This window comes from Mastigoproctus giganteus, chromosome 7 (assembly GCF_048544385.1).
Source record: "Mastigoproctus giganteus isolate SK-2022 chromosome 7, ASM4854438v1, whole genome shotgun sequence".
NCBI classification, from domain to species: Eukaryota; Metazoa; Arthropoda; class Arachnida; order Uropygi; family Thelyphonidae; genus Mastigoproctus; species Mastigoproctus giganteus.
In genome coordinates, this window is record NC_143581.1 from 140,638,887 (window position 1) to 140,655,097 (window position 16,211).

Below are 16,211 nucleotides of genomic sequence, written 5' to 3' on the forward strand. Positions count from 1 at the left end.
AGTGCTGTTTGTCACACGTTATGTGACTAATAATAACATATGGGATACATTGACCAAGACCTATGGGCACTGTGTGTGTGTGTTCACAAGCAGATATGCATGTTGTGTGGGCCGAATAGCTCTGAAAAAACTCTTATGCAAATTTAACTCCTTCCACATAGACCAGCTAACTACAGTCCTGAGTGAAGAGGACTTCAGAAGTTTTTTCTGTTGTTGATGGGAACTGAACCAGACATCTCCAGATGAGCAGACAGAAGGGTGCCATGCCAACTATGCTGCCATGGAGCACAGCATGTGATTGACAAAGGGATATAATGTCCCTTTGTCAGTTACATGCAAGCAAGTATCAAAGAAGGAACACAAATCGACATTACATTGTTGAGAAAAATTATTACAGTCAGCAGTGATATTCAGAATATCCTGAAGTCACTTCAACGATGGGGAAGTAATGTATTTATGGAACTGCTAGTGCTGTCTCTATATCATAAGTGTAATTTCTATTCCTTTCTTTTAACACTAGTCATATGGCTATTTGACTTCTTGGACTAGTTATTGCAGATAGTAACAAGTACCTACACACTTTTACAGTCCATTTCAAAGGATTTTTCTGTTATTAATGTGAATATCTTGTTTGTCCTTTTTCTTTTTCAATAAAATGTAAAGCAACCACGAAATCATTTTTTTTTTAGATCTAAGAAAAAGGCATATTTTTATGTGCACAGCAACCACCTATGGTAAATGCTTTCCTGTACATCTTTCACACAAAATCCTTTTTTTTTTTCAGTCTTGTGAGTGACTGCTAGCATTTATCAACAGATAAATGCTGCAGTGCATATCTACTGCTATACTGTAGCACTGGTTAAAGTACAAATATATCAGGTAAACAGTCAAAAGGATGGAAGGAGAGAAAGTAACAGCAGTATGGTTAACTGATAGTTCCACAGTAGTAGAAACAAAAAATTAGTGTAAATTATGCCAAATGTACCATGACAATAACTAAGGACAAGTATATTGTTCTTAATTTGCAACAGGCATATGATGGTGAACAAAGCTTTGCATGAAATGTTTTATAAATATTAAAAATCCTTGTAATGCAACCAAAAATATCAATATTTTAAGTGACAAGCACTGGAGTTAGACTATAATTGAATACATTGTCAGAATGGAACTAATGTTTTGACAAGCACTGTATTACACACGAGATGTCAATAACATAATCACACTCTAAATGCCAAACGTGTTATAACAACAGTTGTGCCTACTATATACATTAAACAGAATGTATTACAGGGAAATAGAATACATTAGCATTACAGTGGTAAGCAGGTGCTTACCACTGCAATACCATTATTAGCAATATATATCACGTATCCAATATTGCAAATTGGTCTGAAATTGACTGGTAATTTTACTACTGCTATAGTCCACAGTTTGTATACTTATAGATTCCAGCCACTAACTTGTTGGACTATTTTAAAATGCTGTAAAGTCAGCAAGGAAGGAAATCAATGAAAATATTCCCATTTTCATGAAAAGCCAAGAATCTATCCTGAATAATAAAATAAACTAAGTAATTTGTGCACTCATTATCAAATTTAATTGGGATCTTAATTTCATGCTGACTTTGACAACCTCTGCATTGGATGAAGGTATACCAAACTCAAGGATTCATACAGGTGAAGCGTATGCAAGCAAACACAGCAATAAAGTAAGCTGTAACAATGAACCTCTGCGCCCAAGGAGAATTAAAAGCAATGTTAATATAAGAATTAAATTTTTTGTGAGGCAGTGTTTCTTTTTAGTAAAACTTCAGCATATGCAAGCATCACTTTCTTTTTATACAAAAATGCAAATTTATTGAGTTAGATTTGAAATTACATGGTAAAGCTGAAACCAAACAAACAATATGAATGTCAATAAAGACAAGCAAATGGCATACAAAAGATTTAAATATATATATATAACATGATTGCATGTGCACATAATATCAGTTAGCAATGTTATTAGTAAAGATAAGTTTACATTTAACTTCAGGCCGTCAAAGAGATTCCCTTTCTATAAGACAAATTTTACTACAAAATAAATACTACTATTCCATACATACCCATTGTATGGAAAAGTACTGAGTAGTATCCCTTGAAATGGTATGCATACAAAAGTATTTTTTCAAGCATGCCTAAATTTATTTCACTTCTCATTGCAAAAGATTACACAAAACATTTAAACTGCTTTTTCACTAAAGAGATAACCTATACACTAATTTTTCTGACAAAGGGGATAGTAAGCACTAAGATTTGTTGCAAGTTCAACTGATACCATTTTTATCATTTGATATCATTATTCAAAAGCTAGGTTTCCAAATAATGATGGAACATCTTCTGATCCTATTATCATAATATTTTGTTATTTAAATAATAAAACATTTGTTGGCCTCTAAACAAGGGCTACATCCATAAGATGAACTGTTTCAGAAGTTTAAAAAAAAATATTTTTTTTTTTTGGAGAGAGAGGCATCTATCTTCTATTAATATTTAATTATAATGGTAAAACAAAAATGAAGTTCACCATCACTAAAGCCACACACATTGCTTTTAAAATGAAAATTAGTCATTTTTATGATTTTCAAATGTTTTCACCTTGAAATTTTATTTCCTAAATTCTAAGGCAAGGAAGGTTCCATCTATTATCAGATTTAGTATGCTGCATTTAATTACATGTCCATGAATAAAGTCACCAATGACAAATACTTTAATCTGATGTTTCACAAGTTGAGATATGCATTTGGGATGCCTGAAATTTAAATTTCAAATAAAGATATATCCCAAGTTCACTGTAATATGAGCACTACTGACAATAAAACTAGTTCTAACCTGAGGAGGAAAATGAGTGAAAATAACAAAAATAATTACTGTGGCATATACTGGCAGAAAAGTACATACATATAATAAATTTCCAACACAACCTTCTCAGAGGTGACCATATTTTGTTATACTGAAATTTAATATAAAGAAACACCTCAATTTTATTTTACTGAAATGTAGACTTTAAAATCAATATTAAACAAATGAAATGGAAAAAGTGTACTACAAAAATAAATATTTGTACAGTGATCAGCATTTTGAAAGCATATTTCATTCATAAAAAATATGGTTTAAGATAAAATTTCAATAAAACATACATTCAAAAGTACAGCGTAGTACTGTACAGTACAAATACAGTTAGTAGAAATACTGTATGTATCTGTACTGTACTGTACCATATTTAAATTTTCATATATTGATATGTACCAAAGTTAACAAGATTTCCTATTTTTATTTTTTTCCAGTTGAACAAGCAGACTACCTTAAGTTTCCTTCAATTTGAGAAGCACTCCTGAGGGGGTACTGGCATAGAAAAATTATCATCTCCCACTTTTTTTTTTAAAATTGAAAATACATCATAACAGTTGTATGACATACTTTCAAAACAGGAAGAAAATAAGAACTAACAAGAAATAAGAAATAAAAGAAGAAAATAAAAACTAGAATTAAGCATGTTCAGCAATGTGGATAATGTAGATGCTCTGATATTGAATTATTTTTCCAGATCTTTAAAAATTTGCACTCTCTTTTTTTCTTTAAGAAAACACTATTAGCATTACTTTTATATCCTCTTTATCCCTATTTATAATATGGAATATGTATGACTGACAGTTTCAGACAATGAGTTCAGCCATGACCTATGAAACCAAACTAGAGTTTATTGTTCTCCGCATTAATCATTATACAGTTTTTCTTTCTGTTAACCAAATACATTTTATGCAGAGGTAGACTTTGAAAATAAAAAATAGCTCATACTGAATTTTCTGACAAGGGCTACAAACTGGAGCAGTGCGAAATTAGGGACAAGTTACCACTGTGGATGAAGGGATGTTGAGTGGCAGGAAATAGAGGGGGTTATAAGTGGGCACTGCCCTTCTTGGACTGGACTAATGTTATTTAGTGGAGTCTATCAATTCAGTCCTAGACTCCTTACTGTTGATGAAAGTATAGCAATCTTATTTTCTAAGTTTGAAGAAGATACAATGGTCAGGATGGTTACTGACAGGAATAAACAAGACCTTAAAAATTAGGCAGATGAGCTAAGAAGTCACAACTGAAGTTTATCATTGATAAATGCAAGGTACTGCACATAGGCAGCAGTAAGCCCAGAATAGCAAACCAACATGCCTAGAATAACATACTAGAATAATATGCAACATCTTTTTGGGTTCTAGACAAAACTTTCCTATTTAGGGAGATTTGTCTGGAACCTGAAAATATTTTTGTTATAGTTAAACGTTTGTTAAAATGGTATTTGTTGTAATGGGGTTTTACTGTATTAATTCAGCAGTTACTTTAAAAAGAATGAAGCCGAGAACTTGACGTATGTGTTCATCCTACTCATTATAAGCACTTTAAATTTATCACAGTAATGGGTCAAGTTCTTTTTTTACCTTACTTTAACACATCTGTTTGAAAGACATACTAAGCATATTTATCTTGAACTGGGGATGGGGAGACATTCAATATTTGCTGAAACTTGATATCCGAACAATTTGATTTTTTTTTAGTACTCTCTCTCTCCAAATAACACTCTGTCCAACAGATTGAGGGTAAATATATCTATATTTATTTATCATGCCACTTAACAAAGCATAATGTTGTTGTTGTTGTTATTTAGGAGCATTAGCAACGAAGGCCATATTGCTCCGGGGATATGCAGTGGTCATTCCCTGACCTTCCCACATCCTCCGTATTTGGTGGTCACGGGCTCGAACCCCGGTTTAATCAAGAAGCGTGTGCTACGCACTGCCGCTCCTGGCTACGGAGGCACCGTGACAAAGCATAATGAGATCACAAGGGAAAAAATATCAAATCTAGACGATGCCAAAACCTAAGGAAACTAACAGGCAAACTGATAAGAAAAAGCAGTGTGTGTGTGTGTGTGTGTGTGTGTGTGTGTGTGTGTGTGTGTACGCATGTGCGGACATACATGTAAGCATCTCCCACATAATTAGTGGGAAAGGGGAGGGACCAGAGCCCATCCCCAAAAGTATACTCAAGACTTGAATGTAAAGACAGCTTATGGGAAACTATACCTACCTACCTTCCTTCCTTTTATTCCCCCCCCATCTCCATGTACATCTGAAAACACTAAGGTTCACCAAAGGGTATTACATCAGACTGCTTCCCCTAAGATTGGGAGAATCAGTCGGGACTTGGGACAGCATGAATCTGCTTTTTTCATTGATCACCAGATCTTGCAATGAAGGCTTCAAATACAGGCGAGAATATTGGGAGAATCAGTCTGGCAATCTTCTGCAACATGAGGAAGGGACTTGGACAGCATGAATGTGCTTTTCTCATTGATCACCAGATCTTGCAATGACGGCTTCAAATACAGGATGTATGGACATGACTTGACCTTATTTGAAAACAAGATAGTTGTGTTCACCAAGGAAAATCTCTAATCATTTTCTGTGATAAAAATGCGAGGGGATACCAAAACTACAAGAACTCAGAGCTGACATATCAATTCCAAAGTAAAATTTCTATCACTGCTATGCAAAAGCAAACCATTAGGAACATTACAAGATCACATCTTGATAGTACTGATCACATATCAGTACTGCCAAGAAAGCCATTTCCACCCCCCCATGTTAACAGGGTAAAATGCCTGGAATACCGTGCGCACACGCACGTGTGTGTGTGTGTGTGTGAACCCTGTGAATAATTACATTATTGTGACCACTTCACATTTCATTTACAGAAAATGGTTGGAGACATTCACAGAATACAATAGCTTGCTTACAACAGGATCAGAGCATGCCCATATATCCAATGTATCAGCAAAAGGAGAAATACTGTTTCCCAAAAGCTCCATGACTAAAGCTTTATAATTCATGGTTAAAAACTACATCTAAGTCTTGATTCCTACACCACAGAAGACCTTTCTATGGAGCAAATGTGTACTAAATATATTTAAGATGAATAGAATAAAATAAAAGGATCTGAGTAGATTTAATTTACCTAAAAGGTATTACTTTGCCTAGCTATGTGATGCAATTTTATTCACTATGTACACTGGATAACAAGATATCATTTACTTAAAGTTGTTCAAATGAAACCTTACATCTGAAATATGATAGTTAATAAATTCATAAAGTCTGAATTAAGAAATTCATTTTTCTTACAATATCAAAATGAATAGTAAGGTCACAATTCATAATAAAGCCACTTTCAAGATGTGAGGATAACACATCTAAAGTTTTGTTTCAACTAAACTATGTTAGCATAAATACTGCAACCAAAGAATACAGTCCATTAGTCTTTAACAAAGTTCTACCAGACAATAAAAGAATAACTATATTAATACCATTATATTTTTTATATATATATATATATATATATATATAAATATATAAAGCAGTTTTTTCCAGTTGTCCTGAAAGCCATTACATATTATAACAGCAACTCAATTACAATCAAACCATTAACAGTTTTGAAAAAGCACGAAAAACCACCAATCATTAAACTGAAATCAGTAATTTTATACATGTTATTCATATTCTATTTCAATTATTCTTGCAATTTCAGAAATAATTAATATTAACCAAACTGTACCAGAATAATCTTGTCATATATACCAATCAAAAAATAAAAATAAAATAATATATTAATTAAAAAATAAAGACAGGACATCACCAATAGGTCTCCACATCTAAAGCTACATACTTTAAAGTAAGACTTTGGAATCATACCTACAGTCTAATAAATATCTAATGACTCATCAGAAACGCATGTTAGTACAAATTTTAGGTTTGACAATTCATTTTATAGAATGCAACAAACAGTTCAAAAACAGACTGAGTACATAAGTCTTCACTTCCCCACCCACACATTAAGAACATGAGAAAAGTTTACTCTTTTGAATGATAACACACGTATTCAATAAACGATAAGCATGTAATCAATAAATAAGTGATGGGAATTATTTTAAAAAATATATTTTTTAAAAAAAGAAAAAAAAAAAAATATATATATATATTTTTCACTATTCAATTTCCAGTCACAAGTGAATATAGTGAAATGTAACTAAAAAGGAATCTGGTATGTTTTCCCCGTTCTGATGCACTGATGCAGTATAAATGAATTCTAAGCAGAGATAATTATATAAAAGTGATATTATTCTTATTTTTATATATAACTGTTTAACAACTTTTAAAGATTTATTTTTTTATAAAGGTAAAATTAAAATCAAAAATTAAGACTGACTAGGTAATTTAATCTATAGGTCTCTAAATGCAGTACTCTTACGGCACCAGGAATTATAGCGCTTATAAAATTCAATTTTTCGGTAATGTAAGCAAAAAAGTGCCAATACATCTGTTAATTTCATTAATGAATGTTCTTTTAAATAACTTACTAAAAAAAAAAAAATGTTCTTGTTTATACTCAGGCACAACCACCAGGTCAGTGGAGTTCACAATAAGTCATCAATACAAATGTTAATCGCACTATATAGGTAGAGCAAAGCCCTGTTTTGTACACACAGCAATGAGCAAGCTAGAATTCCTACATAATGCTTCGATCTCACACTGAGGAAGCACTTGACAAGCTGCTTTGGTATTGAGCTACTCTAAATAATATTTATTAATGTACAGATAGTAAAGATATGTTTTAACTGGCATGCCATCTCACACTTCACATGTTGTTATGGTTTTATCTCACCTTTGCACTATTCAGATCTTCCCTAATGACACAACGATTAGACCCCAGAAAGGATTTAACCACAGGACAGATAATGGCATCCACTTTAAATAAATACAATATATCCATCTCTTCAAGAAGTGCATTTTATTTAGAGCAGTGCAACATTAGACAACTCAAAGTGAAGAAAGGCCTTAACCACAGTTTAGGTAATGGCATACACTTTAAATAAATACAATGTATCCATCTCTTTGGGCAGTGCTTTTTATTTAGAGCAGTGCAATACCAGACAACTCAAAGTGAAGTGTCTCCACAATGAAACTGATGATATAGCAAATATAGTCTGCTCACTGCTATGTACAAAATGCAAGTGGCATATTAATTTTTTTAAAATGTTATTTAGGAAGTAGTTTAAAGACAAATCAAGAAGTTAAGTGTAATTTGGTATGAAAAAATAAAGGGCTATATTCAGAAATGGTATACTATGAATAAACCAAAATAACTGAATACATTATTTGCTGCACAGTTGCAATGACTGTTTTCCTGCTTGTGTTTTCTGATAAATACTATATTATTGTTGTTATACATGATTAAATTCAAATACAAACTGATATTCATTTCTAAACTGCCATAACAAAATAAAACAATTCTTTTTTCAAAATTCTTACAAAGATTTCAAAAAACAATAGATGTTTGGCTTTTTACCCATAAACTGCAAAAAGTTATAATGAACAAATATAAAAAAATTCTTCTGTTATAATATCTTCACAAATACTTTGCAAAAACTTAAATTTTAGTATATATGTAAATTTTTAGTGTAATGGCACTAAAATTTATATAATTCACAAAAACTATTTTAAATAAATAAAAGAAACGAGAGCATATCTGCAAATCGGTATTAACTTAATGATGGCACACCTGATAAATATTAAGAAAATAAATATTAAGGATGTTCTATCTAAAAACAAATGTTGAGCATTTTTCACAACATAACAGACACCAATGATTTTCCTATTAAAATAACAGCCTTTTTTGCTGGAATGAATGAAATGGTCAAGAACATATCACAAAAAATGGTATAATACTGATATAATAAAAGTTAAGTAGGGTGTAACTAGAAATGAGCATTAACTCAAATATACTGCATACACAACTTATAGCAAAAATTAAATATTCTGACCCATAATACTGAGCATTTTATAACACTAAAAGCATAATAATGCTATTCTCATATCCTAACAGTATACTGAAATTAAAGTTTAGTATTTTGGTGTAGCACATGACAAGCAGCTTCCAGTTCTAAGCCTGTACCTTCGTGATCTTCTTTGGATCTGTAGTACCAGTTTCCAGCACTTCCACTTTCTGATACACATTTGGCGAGTTTACCCAGCGTAACTTGTCCTGAGTTCTTCTTCCTTCCACAAGCTTTTTTAAAGGACTAAACAGAGAAGGAATAAGTATCAATTCAAATATTGTACTAATTTAATTCAACAATTATATTCATTAACGATACTATTAATTATGTAGTCTGTAACACATCAATTCAATGTTTGCACTGGACCTTCTTGCAATTCTTTATCTGGAACGTCAAAATAACTATAATAAATTGAATTAAAAACATAAATATCTAAATCATGAGGACAAAAGTATAAACAGCACAGGAGTATTAGACTTAGTGAACTGATAACAGTGACCTGTAGCAGCAGAACCAATGACACCTATCTTGTTTATTTATTCAGTATAAATAAATTACTTGGCAATTATACATAGTGGAAACAGTGTGTATCTGTCAGCAGTACTAGTGGTCCCCCATGTGCCACCGTGAAGAAGAAAAATCTGCCAAGGACAGATGAGGGTATCAGTAGAGTAGGTATCATGAGAACATTGAAAGTAGGTATCGTGCTGCTCATCTGGCCATTTACCATATTTCCCCATGTATAAGATGCAACCTTTTTCGAAAAATTTGGGGTATAAAAACTGGGTGCGTCATACAGTGGTTGTAGATTTTTTTACTTGCATTTCCCGCTTTTTCGCGCTTGTTGTCTTTGCACTCATTGTTTCGCACTTGTTACCAGTATATTAGGTTACGTTTTGCCACGTTCTGCCCAGAAATGGCTCAGAAAAGATTTTCGTACAGTGCTAAATTTAAGTTAAAAGTGATCCAGTTTGCAAAAGTGAATGGAAATCGTGCTGCTGAACGTAAATTTGGTCCTCCTCCAACTGAGAAAACAATCTGCGATTGGCTACAGGAAGAAGAAACCCTACTAAAAACGCCACGGCAGAAGAAGGCCATCAGAGGCAAGTCAGCAAAATGGCCTGATTTAGAGAGGGAATTGAAGATATGGATTGAAGTGCAAAGGGCAATTGGAATTCCTGTCCACAAAGATGGTTCAGCATGAGGCAAGAAGAATTGCTGATGAAAAAGAAGTTACTGATTTCAAAGGAGGACACAATTGATGCTTCAGGTTCATGAAACAGAATGGACTAAGCATGCATACACGCACCAGACTTGCCCAAAAGATGCCTGAAAGCTATGAGCAGAAGGTCCTTGAATTTCATCATTTTGTCATTCAATGTCGGAAGACACATCAGTTTGAGTTGGGACAGACTGCAAATATGGACAAAGTCCCCCTCAATTTGATGTCCCAAATAACAGAACTGTTGATAAGAAGGGGGTGAAAACTGTAACTGTGAAGAAAGTGGACATGAAAAGAGCCATTATACAGTTGTTCTAGCTTGTTGTGCCGACGGAACCAAGCTGCCTCGTATGCTGATTTTCAAATGCAAAACAATGCCAAAAGAAGACATTCTTCGAGGAGTGATTGTCCACATTCATAACAAGGGCTGGATGGATGGATCAGGATGGGATGAAGATCTGGTTTGAGAAAGTTTGGAGGAGGAGACCAGGTGGGTTCTTACGCAAACCTGCCCTATTGGTGCTTGATCAGTTCAGGGCACACATAACAAAAAACACAAAGAAGATTGCTGCAGAGCAAAAAGCAAAACTTGTCGTAATTAATTAAGGAATTAATTAGTTAAGCCATAGCAATCCATTCATATTTAAAGATTTACCAGAATAGCTGTTAAATTGAGCAGCCAACTTCCTAGCACTATATGAATAGTATCAGAACTTTATAATTTAACTTTAAAGATATTAATACTAGATTCACATATTGTAATAACTTTTAGATCATTTTGAAGGTTAAGTTAGTATCACATCAAATGTAATCACTAATCAAACTTGTTCTACAGATGTCTGACTTCATCTATATTAATTCTAGTGACTTCTCATTATAATTACCAAATAATATTTTTATAACATTCATTAAATATTTCCCCATGTTGATTAAGATCGTTATTTGTGTGTTTTTAATTCAATTCCTCATACATTTTGATTCTCCAGATGAAGATTTGTAAAATTTAACTGAAACACTGAGATTTAAGCATAATTAAACTGCAAGTAAGATTTCTTTCCAACTTAATTAACAAACCAATTTTGCAGCACAAAAAAAAAATCATGCAATTCTATAATTAATGATGTTACCCATCCAGTGCAATCATATACAAATTATTCAAATGAAGTGCTTCATAAAAATAAATCCTATTAGAAATTAAATGTACCTAAGCCATTTATCCTCTCCAAACTGCTGGGAATATGATGAGGCTGCAGGAGGCACTTCTACATCAGTTTTATGACGTGGCTGTTCAGTTCGAATCAAAGGTTGTCGATACATGTATCCAGTTCTGAAGCCCTTGAAAAAAGAAAATAAGCCATTAGTAAATGATGTTTCAATCAATAATTTTTTATTATTTAAAAAAGCTTAATCTAATTCCTACTATTCAACCCCACTCAAACTATCTTTTATAGTCTTATAAACACTTGTTTATAAGACATTATAATGTTTGTTACAAAATTTTTAAATTTATAAAAATCTCTCAGTCAGTTTATCACAACTTCTGTAATTATCCAGGTCTAAGAGCAACTTCAAAAATCCAAGGACCAATGTGAATTTCAATATGGTTTAGAATGAGCTTTATTTAAAAGTGTGTAATGTAATAAATATTTGAACTGATAACTTATGAGAGAATGGAAATTCTAAACCGAATTTCTAGCAGCTACATAATATGATTGCTGTTGTTTAATACTTGCATCAAAGCAATGAGGGCATAGACAACAGTATAATTTTTCCATAAACTTCATGAATCATATGATCAGTTTGATTGCTAGATAAAAAAAATTTCCAGGAGAAAATAAATGAACACTGTACAGAATCGAAGACTGCCTAATTCAGCTAGAGTTTGAAAAAAAGTCTATAAAAATTCCTCCAATTATGAAAGGAAGAATTAAATTCAGGCTCTTTCCACACAGTGTGGAAAAACAGTGCACATAATACGGTGAACATTAGATGTAAAACCTCCTCAAATGACTGCATCATAACACAGAGTGGACTGTAAGAGAATACCTAACTGGATCACCACTAAGCTTGGTAAGAAAACTGAGAGTACAAGTGCTGCACTTATCATAATGCCACCTCAGTGACCAGAATCTCTGAGAGTGAATCTTGAAGGATCTAATAATTGTCACTGCAACTTGAGCTGGATGACTAATTTTACATCCATACTTGGATTGTGAGAACCTGTAAATCAGAGTATCACATTCTAGTTAAAAATATGGTTTGGAATACTGAGTGCTGGAAACAAATATCAATGGCTTGTCAAGGATTCATCAGAGAGACATTTTCCAAAATTAAAATTAAGATGAAGATGACAAGCAGGCTTGGCCTGGCATGAAAAAGAAATAACATTTTCTAGCTTGCAACAAAGGAATTGCAGCAAACACTGTAATCCATTTGTGTCAGTAATAAGGTATGTGTGTATCCTGTATGCACAAAATATGTTTAATGTGAAAACATCCTTGGCTAGGTATAGCTTCACTCATTTCATCACGTATAGGAGCATTATCGTGTTCTACGTCTTCATCACATAATGAAGACAGAACACATGGAAATGCAAATGTTGTAGTCAAATATTTGTATTGTTGCAATCATACTAAGGACGTACGATTGTGACATCCTACTAAGGAAGTACGATTGTGACATCATACTAAGGAAGTACAATTGTAGTAGTAGTAGTGGCATGTGACGCAAGAAAGCAAGTATATGAGCTTATGCAGCATCAGCCAAAAAAAAAAAAAAAAAAAAAAAATTCACACACCCATTCCCTCTAAATGTTTGTTCAGTTCCTCCTTAAATTTATTTTACCTATCAACTTCCACAATGACAGATGGAAGTTTTTTCCTGCAATTAACCACCATCTGGCTAAAGAAACTTCCGAACATCTATTCTACATCTGTCTTTCCTTAATTTGAATTTATGCTCCCTTAGGTTCGTAATATGAACAAGTGGAAGGATCCCATCAGAATTCAGCATGCTCAACCCATTCAAGGCCTTATACACCTCAATCAGATCACTGCGCAGGTGCCAAGTCTCCATGTACAATTCTTAATATCATAAGTACCAACATGTACAAGAATATGACCTTTTGGGCACTTAAAATATAACTGTTCTACAACAACATTAAGTTTTGTTCCTGAAGAAATTTCCTACTACACAAAGATTTGCAGAGACCATGTAGTGCATATTATGAAGTCCTGATTTGTAAGGGAACTGCAGGTGGTTGTTGTCCCCAGGCTACTTTGAGCCTTTTGTTTGCTGCTCATGAAAGGCATGATTTTAGTCAAAAGCAAATTTAAACTGTGTTCTTTAAATTAAAAAGTGATTTTAGTGGATTCCGGTTATTTGGGCCACCGTTTAATCGGGGCAGCCGTTTGTTTGGGGCAAATCTTAAAAAACAGAACCCAATCAAGAAAATAGCCAGGGTTTACTTCGCTTAATTGGAACAACATGCCATTTATCAGTGCAGGAGACCGCAGCACTGGAGATTACTCTGTGATTGTCTCTGACCGTACCACGTGGTTTGGTCGGATTTCTGGAGGTCACAACCATAAAACAATAAAAACAATTACAGTCACCTGTTTATTGGACTTTTCTGTTAGTGCAATCTATCAAAAATGGATAGTAAACTCTATCTTAATAATTTGTGATAATACCAACAGCTGGAATTCTGTGGGTTATTATGATGAAATGTGTTTACACTTCCCTGAAATCTTCAATCATATAAAAAATTTATTTTCAGAATCATCTCTTCATTCCTATTTTTAAAGCTTCGAAACTTGTTACTCTGTTCTCGCTTGCACGTATCGTGTTACTTGCAATTTGTGTGTGCCATGTTCTTTGTTATTGATTGCTTATCTTTTTACTGTTTTAAATTTTTAACCCCCACCCACAAATGTCAGTGAACAGAAATGTCAACTGTTTCACGTATCATTTAATTTTTTAACTGGTAAGATAATAAAGGGAAAATCTGTGCTTAATATATCTTTACTTTTATAGCCTGTGGATAATAATTCCTCCTATTTTCACTAATTAGAATTGCTGTTTAATAGAATTAAAATTCAATTCACAAACGTGATCACAATGACCGGTGCTTCCTACATGCCGTATAGTGAACGGTACTTTACTATGGTGAGTTCATCATAATGTGATTTGATTGTACAGTGAACCAATTGCAAAGTGGGTGGCCATTGTATTTTTAACAATTTACGTGAAACTTCGGATAATTGGGGCAGCTGCTTAATCGGGCCAAAATACACTAGTCCCGATTTGTCCCAAATAACCGGAATCGACTGTACTACATAAAACTAAGAGATGCAAGTATAACAACACTGCACTATTTGCCAGTTATGCAATAACAGTACATACAATGCTATTTTAAGTCACATTATGTGTGATACACTTATATTATGAAATCACACTTGTAGCATTATTTATATAACTTATTTTCTTGGTCATACTTATAAAACCACAAACCTTATAATGGAAAAAATTATAATTAACAAAGAATTAATATAAATCTTGTTCACGTTATTACTTTAAGTGTATACAGATTTTAAGAACTGATCCTTTCAATATTTCTAACCCACACTTACTGCATTATCCAATGTCCGCATGAGAGATTCAAATTCAAGATCCCATACTTTCCACTTTTTGGGTTTTTCCTTTGGCTCTGCTTTTTCTTTATCTTCATCCCCACCTGGTGGCTCATCACCTTTTCCCTGAGTTTGCTGTCCAATATTCTTCACAATTTCACGGACTTTTTCCACTGTTTCCTTTGACATTAGTTGAATATTTTCTAATCCAATGGGCATTAGTCTAACCTAATAAATAATAATAAATTAAAAATATTTATTAGTACTTTTAATCTCTTAATAACCAGCAGTTTCAACCTTTAGCACAGTCAAGCTATAGCAGAATCCAAAATAATTAAATGTGAATAACACTCATTAAACCAAGTGTGATCAGATGAATTAATTGTGTAAAAAGTAAACACACACACACACACACACACACACACACACACACACACACACACACACACACACACACACACACACACACACACACACACACACACACACACACACACACCAACTTAATAATTGGCAATGTTTCTGGATTCCATATTGAATCCTGTGATCAGGCCTAATCAGGAAAGATTTTGGCCTAAACCCTCTACCTTTTAGAGGACAGCCTTCCAAAATCTTTCCTGATTAAGCTCAATGACAAGATTTAACATGGAATTCAAAATCACTGTGAATTTTCTTTTAATCTTTGGAAAATGCTTTGGACTTTTGAGAATTCTGCTTTGACATTAAGGATATTTATTTATTTTTTTAATGGTTTGTGATACTTATTGTATGAAACTTACTGTATAATAATAAAAGGTAGAATTTTTTTTTGTCAACCCCAATGCAAACATTATCATATCTCTTCAAATGTAAATATGATGTCTCCTCTTTTCTTATCTTGAATATTTCACTTGTTCAATTATACTACCTTAATTATCATTGATCAAATACACTCAATTGTTTTTTCTTTTTGTGAAAACAAAGAGAGTATTAAGAACCTCAGAACTGTTTTGTGAATTACCTCTGGAAGACACTTTCCTATTTTTAGCAATAGGAAATTGCTAAAAATAGGCTACAATCAGTTTTGATGCAAGCAGTCTTGGTTTTGGAGGAAGCAGACAGCACATGCACAGAATTAAATGAAACCCATGACTGATTTAGCCTTACATTACTGGATAATCTTAGCATCGGCCAGACAAAGGTAAAAACACTCCTTTTTAATGTTGACCACACAACACTATCTAATACAGAAAACAACTGTTCTTTTTCCGGAGGCTTGTTTTTGTGTCTATCGAACATTTATACAAACTTGTTTGAAATGAAAGGTTTCCCCATTGTTGGGTATTTTTCACATTAGTTCTATTCCTTATTTTGTTGCTTTCTTTCCAGCTTTTATACTGAATGTACAAAGAACAGAAAGCAAAAAATATGGTATCATTATGTCTCACCTAAAT

The 16,211-nt window shown here is 33.1% G+C and overlaps 1 protein-coding gene across 4 annotated transcripts in view; it reads right to left on the reverse strand.

Annotated features, from left to right (window-relative positions):
• LOC150083232 (protein hu-li tai shao-like) overlaps positions 1-16,211 on the reverse strand; it is a 346,406-nt gene that overhangs the window by 155,547 nt on the left and 174,648 nt on the right. For all 4 annotated transcript variants that reach the window (XM_090377923.1, XM_090377924.1, XM_090377922.1 and 1 more), the window contains exons 7-9: positions 14,779-15,006; positions 11,352-11,482; positions 9,042-9,168 (exon numbers count right to left, since the gene is read on the reverse strand). In XM_090377923.1, coding sequence (XP_090234049.1) covers positions 9,042-9,168; positions 11,352-11,482; positions 14,779-15,006 — 486 coding nt within the window. The remainder of the gene's footprint in view (positions 1-9,041; positions 9,169-11,351; positions 11,483-14,778; positions 15,007-16,211) is intronic.